Source organism: Paramisgurnus dabryanus, chromosome 11 (assembly GCF_030506205.2).
Source record: "Paramisgurnus dabryanus chromosome 11, PD_genome_1.1, whole genome shotgun sequence".
In the NCBI taxonomy this organism is placed as follows: domain Eukaryota; kingdom Metazoa; phylum Chordata; class Actinopteri; order Cypriniformes; family Cobitidae; genus Paramisgurnus; species Paramisgurnus dabryanus.
The window spans coordinates 7,770,186-7,782,201 of NC_133347.1; the positions used below are offsets into that span (position 1 = coordinate 7,770,186).

General features: G+C 35.9%; 2 protein-coding genes across 2 annotated transcripts; one reads left to right on the plus strand and one right to left on the minus strand.

Annotated features, from left to right (window-relative positions):
- The first annotated feature begins 1,267 nt into the window (after positions 1–1,267).
- Positions 1,268–6,508, plus strand: tpk2 (thiamin pyrophosphokinase 2). The gene is made up of 8 exons (XM_065248422.1): positions 1,268–1,480; positions 1,589–1,827; positions 2,049–2,112; positions 2,208–2,338; positions 2,669–2,787; positions 3,228–3,360; positions 5,726–5,822; positions 5,969–6,508. The coding sequence occupies exons 1-8, from the start codon at positions 1,417–1,419 to the stop codon at positions 6,013–6,015; spliced, it is 894 nt and encodes a 297-aa protein (XP_065104494.1). The 5' UTR covers positions 1,268–1,416; the 3' UTR covers positions 6,016–6,508.
- rhoaa (ras homolog gene family, member Aa) lies at positions 6,191–11,508 on the minus strand. The gene is made up of 5 exons (XM_065248423.1): positions 11,406–11,508; positions 10,253–10,408; positions 9,850–9,970; positions 8,013–8,143; positions 6,191–7,882 (listed from the first exon to the last, which is right to left on the minus strand). Exons 2-5 carry the CDS (start codon positions 10,406–10,408, stop codon positions 7,709–7,711), a joined length of 582 nt encoding a protein of 193 aa, XP_065104495.1. The 5' UTR covers positions 11,406–11,508; the 3' UTR covers positions 6,191–7,708.
- Positions 11,509–12,016: the final 508 nt, after the last annotated feature.

The window sequence follows — 12,016 nt, forward strand, 5'->3', positions numbered from 1 at the left end:
AGGTGCGTAGGAAAAAAGACCAACAATTAGGTCGTATCAGAAAGGAAAAAACTCCCGCACACTATCATATACTTGCAATTTAAAAAAATATTTATTCACAACAATGTTTCGGTCTCACGACCTTCATCATACCTGATGAAGGTCGTGAGACCGAAACATTGTTGTGAATAAATATTTTTTTAAATTGCAAGTATATGATAGTGTGCGGGAGTTTTTTCCTTTCTAACCACAAGTCTCATAAAATGACAGAAAGGTACTGAAAGATTTCACAGTTTAAAAAACAACCCATATTAATGTATTACTATTTTACAATAGTACACTCTAAAAAATCCTGGGTTATTTTCAATCCAGAGTTGGGTCAAAAAGGGGAAAAAACAGCCCTTGAGTTAAAATAACCCCGAAAATGTTTATATTCGACCCAACAATGGTTTAAACAGACCAGCATCTTGGGTTAAAAGAATTCAGCAAAGGTTATATTGGAACCCAACGGGTTGGTGGTGGTCTCTTTTTGATCCAACGCTGAGTTGAAAATAACCTAGCATTTTTTTAGTGTAACAATAATAGATGAAATATTTTGTAAGCTGTTTTTATTTTGGCATATTTATTTAAAGTACTTCTGGAGCCTTTACATAGATGTATTTGCATTTAAAACGTTTAAATAATTTATGACAATAATACAATTTATGTAATATTATTTAATAATATATTATTGCAGATGGAAAATAGCTTTTGCTAATTTTGGTACAAAACATCTGTTCGAAAGATTAATGTTCTTTGTACATTGTCCCTGACAAATAAACATAATAATAATAATAATATATTATTAATAATAAGATTTATATGAATTATTTTACTCAGACTATGACATCATATTTTAATTTCATTGACTAATGACCCATTATTGTTTTTCTCTTATAATACATTAATTACTATAGCATTAATGAATAAAGTGTAATAATTACAATAATATACTGCAGTTTTACCTACACTTTACTATAGTAAATAAAATAGGCTTTACCGCTATATATTTTTCATGTGGAGTGACGTGCCTGTTTTCCTTCAGTTTAATGATACGGTTCATACAAAGTAGTTTAACCGATCTGTAACAAATTGTTACGCCATATTTTAATTTGTAAACAGATATTGTCTTTAAAAATAATGTAAATGGCAATATTTTGGTCGATATTCGCCCTCTAGTGGTGAAATCGGCGATGAGCATTACTCGCGTAAGATGTCGTCATAGAACCCCAGCCAATCAGCACTCGGATCAACAGGAAGCGTCAGCCTTAACAATAAAGTCGAGCGTGAAGCCCGTGGGTGTGTGACAGCATGTCAAAGCAAAAAAACACCCGATAATCATCATGCTTGCATTCTGAACGGAACATTCACAGTCAGAGCCTTTGTAATCGACCCAGCATGGCTTCGTGGTCGGTAAAAATGATGCAGCTCCTGCGTCGAATGAATAACTTTCATTTACCAGGTGGGAATAAATCACAAAACTAAACCGTAACTTACGATAGATGTAAAATGCATTAATCTACTTGACTTCCTCCACACACAAAATGCAAAATGTATTATTTTACCTCAGGTTCCAGTTTAGAAAGCTGTCTACGTTTCGAGGTGGCGGGGGAGCAGGTGGGATGGATTCCCCCCAAAGTAGCGTCAATTCTTGGGCGTTTTCCTACTGTCTTTAGACCATATGGAAGTGCCATAACCTTATGCTCCGGTCTGGACACATTTGAGAGCAGATCAGATGCTGTGGATGAGGTTTTGCAGGAGTTAAGGAGAGAGGCAACCTTCACCTGTCTCATAGGATGGAGAAATGAGGTAAGACATGTCTGCATCCACCCATCCATCCTCATTGTAATGTTTCGGGCGTCTTTTCATTCATGCATTTGGTGGACACTTTTTCCAAAGCAAAAGCATACAGTGCATTCAATCTGTATATTTTATTATCATCACACACACACACACACACACACACATTATTTAAATGGATACTTTATAATACACTGGGTAAATGTATTGTACATCTTCCTTATTTTTAGCAATACGCAGTGATGCCCAGGTATTGCGACCCTCCGTTTATGTATATGGAGAGAGCAGCAACAAGTAAGTCTGTGCAAGATCAATCCATCTTTACAGTTTGGCACACGCGGGGTTACAGGGCAGGTCATACCTGTTTATGAATGATACCCTAAACACAGGTTTGTTTGGAGTAAAGCGGTACGGAGTCCATGTCAATGGCTACACAAGGGATTCCAGTGGAAATCTTAATATGTGGCTGGCACGACGATCCCTGACCAAACAGACGTATCCCGGAAGACTAGACAATATGGTAATTATTACAGCCTATTATTAGCATACAAATAACTACATGAGAAGATGCAGAATAACACAGTATGTCATAATGTGATGCATTTATGGAATCATGTATAAAAATGGGTCTCATTCCATTGGGATTTAATAGATCCCATTTGCCAGATAAAATCCCACCAATAGAACCCATTACATTAGAGACCCACATAGTTGTTATAGTTTCTATTAAAACCAATACAATCCCCAATTTTTGTGGTATAATATCTTTTGCGATTCCCCAAAATCCATAGCATATCCACGACTTGTAGTGTTTTGATTTGGTGAAGAATTTTTTTGTCCTTCGCTGCAGGCAGCAGGTGGGCTGGCAGCAGGCTGCAGTGTCCGGCATACCATGGTAAAAGAGTGTGAAGAAGAGGCCTGCATTCCTCCAGGTCTGGCAGAGCAAGCACGTGCCGTGGGAACTGTGAGGTACATGATTTTGTTTCTTTTTAGAGACGGTAAAGATGTAGGAGATTGACCACACATACATGAAAGAAAATGTAATGGGTTTATTACAGTGCTCAATATTCTTTTAATAGGATTATATTCAAATGAAATGATTGCGAATTATGTTCAGATTTTGTTTTGCATGATACATAAACTTTGAAAGGATGGTTATAAAGATCTCTCCAAACTCTCCTATGAGCGAAGCAGATTAACACAGAAGAAATGCCAGAAATAGCCACCAACTGGCAGGTTTCCAAAGAAATGTTCAGAGCGCACAAAAGATGAACAGAATTTATGTTTGAAACAAGCTTGAATCGTCAATCGGAGCATTATTTCTTCCTAGAAACAGCTATGTTTAGCACAAACAAAAGGAGTTGTGCGATATAGCTTCTTGAATTCACAACAGCCTGTTTTTTCTCTAGCTACACCTACGAAGACGATGAAGGAATTTTCCCTGAGTGCCAATTTGTGTTTGACTTGGAGTTGCCTCTCAGTTTTAAGCCTCACATCGGAGATGGAGAAGTACAAGCGTTTTACTACTATCCCATCGAGAAGGTGAAGGCATCTTATTGGTTTTACGTTTTAAGGGGTCATGAACTGGCTTAATTTATTATTTTAGTTTTTATAAGAAAACACAGTATATTTAGTAAGTAATAGGCTTTTTTTCGAATTTATTTTGAGCCTATATTTAAAAAAACACTCTTGTTTTTTGTGGGGTGCCGCATGAAAGACTTTGAATTAACCACCGACTGCTATTATTAGGAGTGTTGCATATGTAAAACGTTTCAATGCATTTGTGGAATTGCCCCTTGTAATTATCTTAAAAGATGTGAATATTCTTCTGCAGAGGCGTATAACTATGACATCATAGTCCCACTTTTTAAATAAGGTTTAAATAAAAGGTGTTTTTATTAATAACAATGAAGTATGACTTCTGAAACTGAAAATGTTTATAGTATGATGACCTCTTAAAGGTGCTGTGTGTAGATTTTAGTGGCATCTAGTGGTGAGACTGCGAAGTGCAACCAACAGCTCACCCTTAAATTTTGAAATGCATACTGTAGCTGCCACAGGACAAATATGTCATTGTCTGAGACAATGTATGATGTAGTGCAGTTTGTCTGTTTAGGGCAGTGTTTCCCAATCCTGGGGCCTTATTTATAAAGCGGGCATATGCAGAAAACAGGGCTGAAAACGTGCGTACGCCACTTCCCACGCAAAGGTTGTGATCTATTAAAAAACTAAATTGCGCACCTGAAAGCAAACTCTGACCCATGCTACGCACATTCTTTTGGAACAATTTATGGGAATTGGCGACACAGATGGCGAGAAAGTGAATTGAAATCAGATTGAAGAAAGTAAATATGACAAGAACGATTATAAGTATTGATAACACAAACGCATTTAATTTCACTGTCATACGTTAGATCCACGTTATTATGACAATTAAGTAGTGTTATTTGTGCTTGTACTGAGTGATAATTGTTTCATAAACATCTTCAAATTCAATCTTAAATCAAAAATCATTTTAAATATTTAATCAGCGCTGTCCCACGGTCACATTGTCCACTACGGAAACGCAAAATGGCCCGACTGCATAAAGGATAGCATCAAATACGCTTCCATTAGGATTAGATAACTGCAGAACACAGTGTAAATAATAAAAAAATGAGTTAATTACTGTTTATTGTTGGGGGCGTGGCAATCAAAGGGGCGGGGCGTACGCGTCATGATGAAAATATTTTATTTAAAACACTCAAATAAAACTCAATTTTGAAGAAACTATGACAGAAAATGAACACATACTAGATTATTAATGAATTAAATGTTTTATCAACAGGCTAGTGACAGACCATGTCTTTCTCTCATTTCGGCCATGTGGCGTTTGGTGGAATTTTTTTTGGACGACCTAGTTAAGGTGGCAGGGTATCCCAGCTTAGGTGGGCCGCCCGAACTGAAAAGTGCTGCGGGAAACCCTGTATAGTCCTAATTATAAAGTTCATAACAACCATGAAGAAACATGTGATCGCCTAATACGCTAAGATAAATATTTACTCATATGTGTACAAGTTAATGCAAGTCTGTTAGGTAAAAGGAAATTACTATTTATGTTTTTAAATTTAAATTATTCATTTTTTATATGTCTGCTGTTTGTAGAGCTGAGGAGAACGATCGTGCTGCTGAAGAAAAGTCTGCATATATCAAATGCGTGCACAAAAGGAGCTAAAAACACTTATATTTTATTTTAGTGATTTTTCGATTTATGCTGTGATTTTGGCAAGGTGTACGATATAATTACTGTAAAAATATATAAATGCTGTGGTGACCCTGTGTGTTATGCTGCGTGATTGCAATACTGGAGGATTACGGCAATGTCTTGCATTTATTGGCTGGGCGCATTTAGCTTACGAACTAACAATTGGATGCCAGTCTTTTTAATATGCGGATCAGCATTCAGGAGGTGATTTATATTGACTATTTATGCTTAAAATTGGCCGTGTACAGGGCGGGATATGAGGCAGATTCATGTACGCACACTTTCAGGTGATCTGTGATTTATAAAAGGAACATTATAAATCTGAATATTTTTTTGCGTACGCTATTTTTGGCTTTTGTGCATATATGTAGACTTTTAGTAAGGATCCTACGCACAGTTTAATAAATGAGGCCCCTTCCATGCAATGTATGTAGATAAAAACAGCTAATTTTTTACGTAATAAAAACAATACACGTCATTTTGTAAGGTCTTTATACACTACTAATAATATACAGTATATTGCATTTCTGTCAAGAGATTCTTTTAAAAGTTTCACATTGCACCTTTAATTGTCAAAAGAAACAATGAATTCTAGTTCATGACCACTTTAATTAAGTGTGATGGCTGTTGTATTAACCAGCATGTGACACATATTGTTCTCAGGTGAAAGATCTCCTGGTCAGTGAGGAATTTAAGCCAAACTGTGCCATGGTGGTACTGGACTTCCTCATCAGACACGCCATCATTGAGCCAGACTCAGGTTTGTAGCATAAAAAAGATGGTAGTAGTAGTAGGATTATGTTTTCACTGTGTCTCCTAAAAATCTTTGATTGTTTATATACAAGATGCTATTTAGTGTTTATCTTTTTTATTTTTTCAATTAATGTTATTTAACATTTATTTCAGAGCCCTATTATCACGAATTTGTCGCTGGATTGCACAGATCACTATGAAGACTGATTGTTTTACATCGTGGACGACCTGTAACACTGGTATTTTAGTTACCTACCTCCTGTTTTAACTTAAAACTGTCTTAGCATGCCAACTTGTGTTTACTTGAAACCACGCCTTCAAAAGCTTATATGGTGAGATGATAAGGTACCTGATCAAATGAAAACCCATGCAAAGTTACTCTATAAGAATTTATTTTTTCAATACATTTCAAATGAGTCTGTGGAAATCCGAAGATGCGCTGGTATACAAAAGATAACTGATGCATCAAAGACTCTTATTGTTTTCTTACAATGAAATGCAAAATCTCTTCTATGAAATTACTTGCATTCAATAACATGGCATTAAACGGCTCTCTCACGATCACATTTTCGCTACTTTTCCTTCTTTATTTCTTTTAAAACTTTTAAATTCTAAGATACTAGAATTTTTAAAATATGCAAAAATGATATAGTATAAGCCAGTAGAATTTCACAAAAAAAAAAGAAAAAATAACATACAGTACAGTAGAGGAAAATAAGGGAATAATAATAAAAAGTAAAACAGAGTGAAAGTGGATGGAGTTTCTCATTTATAAAGTGAGCTATTATACTTATTTCTGCACACCAAATAAAAAGCCTGCCGTGCAGGCAAGAGGAATACAGAACAAATTCAATGTTTATGCAAATGTTTAGCTGTCCCCTATTAGAAAACGTAAATATATATTTCTAATAACAGTGTCTGACAGTCGACATACAGAGGTGCACTCATATCTGTAGTTGAGCTTTGAGCTCCACGCGTGCTGATTAACCCAAAACTTATTTTTCATTACAATACATGAGAAAGCACATAAAATACTCAAAAAAAAAGGGTGAATTAGTATCATCATTGCTTAATGCATTTTATAGGCAAATGGCAAATATATTTAACTCCTAGTGGAATAAAGATTTGTAAGACTACCAATACTTTCAGCTATTTTTTTTAAAACCAGTGACTAAACCGTCAATTTTGTGGCAGGACAGTTGGAACCAGTTGTGTTAACAAACAAAATTAGCATGTTAATGTAGGAAAAAGATCATTAAACATTATATTGTAGTACAAGGACAGGCATGAATGATTTACATAAGACGGCGCTGGGTCCCTGGGATTTTTATAAAGGGCACCATGGGAGTTTTCCCCGTTTTGTGGCCAATGATAAAAAAAACACTCCTTGCTGGACATGTAGTATACACAATGTAGGGTACTAATACCTTATACCCTGAATAATGCACTTGGTGCCAAAAAATGAATATTTTTAGACCAAGTCATTTGTTTCTGTTCTTGCTAACAATGCCGATCTCCTATGCAAAAAATGTGGTATGGGCCAAACAATACATCACATATAATCCCACCCCAAACCACTTCAATCTTACCCTACAAATAGCTTGTGATCAGTCTGAAGGCTTAAGGTCAACTAATCTTGATTTGAAAGAGGACTGATGTCAAACATATTGGCCATAATAATGTCTAAGTCCCTTTTTACCAGTACCAGTCACTACGATCAACAGTAGTTCCCTCTGGCCTGGATTAAAAATGACCCTCCCTGACCCCTAAGCACATAATTAACACTAGGGGTATTTCATCCCTCTTTTTGCACCCTTTATAGCACTTTCATTTTCCTTGGCCTAGTTTGAATAACCCATTTCCCTCCCTCTTTATTTTCTTTTCCTCCGTTCTCTATAGCAAAGCACAGGCATTCTTCTTGCCACGTTTCTTGGCTTGGAGCGCCGCTCTTGTGGCCATTTCGAAAACTTCCCTCACGCCTTCCTTAGTTTTAGCTGAGCACTCGAGATAGCCAAATGCATTGATGCGATTGGCCATGTCTCTGCCTTCCTCTGGTTTAACTGGTTCCTGTTCAGGGTAGAAAGTGTCCAGGACATTAGTGCACACTCGTACAGTAACAGGTTATAGATTGCGGTGTATTTTTAAATCAATTTTTATTTGGTCTAATTTATTCATAAATAAAGATTCACACACACACCTGTTTCATCTTGAGCAGTTCCCGTCGAGTATGCTCATCATTTCGTAAATCTTTTTTATTACCCACCAGAATTATTGGAACATTTGGACAGAAATGTTTCACCTCCGGCGTCCATTTTTCTGGGATGTTCTCTGTATGTATACAGTTTCATAGTCAGTGACCACAGAATACTCTGAAGGAAATATTTTGTAGACTTATAATTAGGGCTGTCACGATTAAGAAATTTGGCTGACGGTTAATCGTCTAATAAATTGTGACGATTAATTGCCTGTTTTAGGGCTTTGACGTTAAATTCTCATAGATTTTTTGTTTGTTCATGAAATTATTTTCACACATTGTTGTGATTATTTAAAATTAAATATTTTGCAAGATTTACCTGGCAGTAAATATTAATACACAACACATTAGGGATCGACCGCTTTGGGTTTTTGTTTTTTTTAATCAGCCTTAGCCGATGACTGATACAGGCTGCCGATTTTCTGAGCCAATATTTGGAGCTGATACTGCTTTTGCTCACTCAATTTACATCATAAAAATGACACAATGATGATGCCAAATGTTACAAGTCTCAAATTAAAAAAAAAAGCTATTTAACAATTAGTAAAAACAGGTGAGGGTGCTATGGAACCATGAACTGTCGATAATGACGAGGAACTATCAGCAAAGGATATTGATTTCTAACACTTTACTCCTACAAATATATATAGAGATGAGAAATAAAAACCCGTTTTGTCCAGCTATGATCAGCTGTTAGTCCGAGCTTTCGATGTTGTCATGGAAAGGTTGGTTGTTGTTAGCCACATGACCTGCAATCGTTTCCGGCTTCCAGCACTCTGTCTGTAAATAATGCCGGAAAAAACTATCGGCAAACACAGCAGCCACATATCGGCCGATGCCGATACACATAACACTCACAAAAATCGGCCCAATATATCAGCCGTATAACACATAATAAAAAGTAATTATTTAATAAATATATATTTTCAAAAACTGAAAAACAAATCCCTAAACTTGAAATTGCTGTTTTGGAAATATATGTTTTACTTTGCAATTCATACTGCTTTGCAATTAATTTTGCAGCATTTCTTTAAATAGGTTTTTTCAGTGTATTAAATGGCTGTGCAATGTATCGCGTTACACTGCAAGTCAAGGAATCTCGTTTATACAGGCGCTGCAGCTCCCCCTTGTGTTTTTTAGACACTCCCCCTTGTGTTTTTTAGAGAGAAATGCAATCATTGTGGTAATCTGAAATCATCACGATGAGGTCAAACAACCGCGATTATTTAATCATTATGACAGCCCTACTTATAATACATATATATTTATGTATTCAAAGCATAATAATATGTGTAAAGGCCTGAGTATCGCCTGTTTTTGACTGGCAAAAGCAATGACCAAATCATGCTTACATCTGTGATGTAAACTAAAAACTATTGGATATAAAGAAGAACAAGCCCTTTAATATATCCTACCATCTTCCTGTTTCAATAGGCCATGTGTCAGCACAAAAAAGTGATTGTTGAGTCATTTATGTTTTTTTTAAACGGGTTTCAAACTGGACTTTGATGTCAATTATTTGGAAACAATATGCTTTCTTTATAACATCAAAGTTACTTACCTAACAAAGTATAAAAAAAATATAATAACAAAAATATATATGTATTAATTCATATATTTTATGAAGGGGGCTCCTCATATAATTTTCATAATATTTGGGGAGTCCTTGCCATCATAAATTTTGAAATATATATATATATATATATATATATATATATATATATATATATATAAAGATAAAAACAAAGATCATTTTATATTATTAGACAAATTATCTCACCCAAACTGTCTGGACTGTCTATGGAGAAACACATGAGGATGACATCAGTGTCTGGGTAAGAGAGGGGTCTCAATCGATCATAGTCCTCTTGTCCAGCTGTATCCCACAGTGCCAGTTCCACCTGCCACCGAATATATACATCTTACACAAAACAGCGTATACACACCAAAACACAGCACATATATATGTAGGACCATACTGTGCAAATTTGAATGTGTTTCAATAAAAGTCAGCAGCTGTGAGAAGATACAAAAATGAGAACAGAAAAATAATTATCAGACGTTTTTTTACAATAGGAGGAAGTCAACTCGTGGCAAAAGTTCAAAGCACTGCATGATCCAAAAGATGTAGTCTGTCTTGACTTGTAGTCAGTGATGATGTGGGGTTGAATCGAAAGATTTACCGTTTTGCCGTCCACCTCAATATCAGCAACATAGTTTTCGAACACCGTGGGTACGTAGACCTCGGGAAACTGGTCTTTACTGAAAACGATGAGTAAACATGTCTTTCCACATGCTCCATCCCCAACTATTACAAGCTTCTTGCGGATTGCAGCCATCTGTCACAAAAAAAGGGAAAGGTCGGCTAATAACTACATGAGGTTGATGGTAGCTGTTCATACACTGTATTTAACATATTGTTGCAGATTGAACCTTAATTTGACCACAAGTCGGTTTCATATAAAAGAACAATATTGTGTTAATTGTTGCGACCCTGTCTGTGAAAACGAAGCTGAGGTTATAACTGGTTCATATTTTTGTCATTTTAATGCATGTGTTATTATAGCACTGCAGCATCAACCCCTCCTCACAAACACACACACCTCCCAGCTGCTGTCATAACACACCGCACCCTTCTCCATTCACACACCAATGCAAAACACACACATATAAAACAGTACACGTTTAATAAATTTATACTGACTCACTATAAAATCCAATATATGCACTGCCGACTCCCGTCGTGGGTTACTGTCACTGTGACCTTTAATAGCTTTGCCTTGAGTATCTAAACCAACGATTTAACATGCCATCTGAGAAAAGGACGCTATTTTTGGTGTATTACTCCAAAAAATATAGGAAATAAAACCGCTTTTTAAGAGAGCAAAGCGCTTTGTTGAAGAATAAAACTGAAGTGGTGGTCATTATGAGCCGCATGTCTGCGCTAAACTGGATCAGCCTTCCCCGGTAACTCCCTACGCTAACAGGGACGCTTCATCTCCCGTCTAAATAAGTGTCAAAACTCCCAGCATTTGGCTAATAATTAACGGATACCACACGTTTACATGTGTATTAAACTTTATGGGGTTGCTACACATGTGATTAGTGGCGTTTAAAGCGAATATAAACTTAAACTGTTCGGCGTCTTGTTGTTCGCCCGTTTCCGTCATCATCGTTAGCATGTTAGCGCTGAGCTAGGCGCACATTAAAAGCGTCCTTTATCATACCGACGCGTTTTTTAAAGGGCACGGTCGGCTTTATCGTTGACTTAAAGTATGGTTAATTAATTAACGTATGGATTGCTAGTAATGGAGGCGTAATTGTGTGAATATTTACCGTTTTCGCTTCAGATGTCCTCGCTTTCTTTATCTTTTCCTGTACGACCCCCAAGGCCCCGCCCACCGACGGTGCCACGCCGTTAAGACACGCCCATACCCGATCATTTTCACCAATCAGAATCAGAGATCCTTCTGTGACGTCCATAAGCAAAAAATATTTTTGAAAGACTGATATATATATATATATATTTTTTAATATGTAAGGAATTATTCTCTTGTTTATTGATTATAAATAAAAACACATTTTGAATGACCGGTTATGTATCTGCAGTATGAACACCAAACCACTTAAATGTCTAAATGAAATGTCAAACGTATAGGTTTGTTACTGGTTGTTGTAATATTAATGAATCATTCACCTTGATAGTTTACAAATAAATGTAGAATATACTAAATTAAAATATTTACATTTATCTCCATATTTTAATATTATTATACTCTTATGCTGTGCATCAAAATACTTTAGTTAAATAAAGAACTGATAAATAGATAAGTCTCACACAATTTTATCATTATTCATTCAATTTAAGTATAGCAGAGTAGTTAATTTTAAAGCCCTCTGTACCTTTTTAATATCCAAATCAAAAGTATTTTACAATCTTAAAAAAA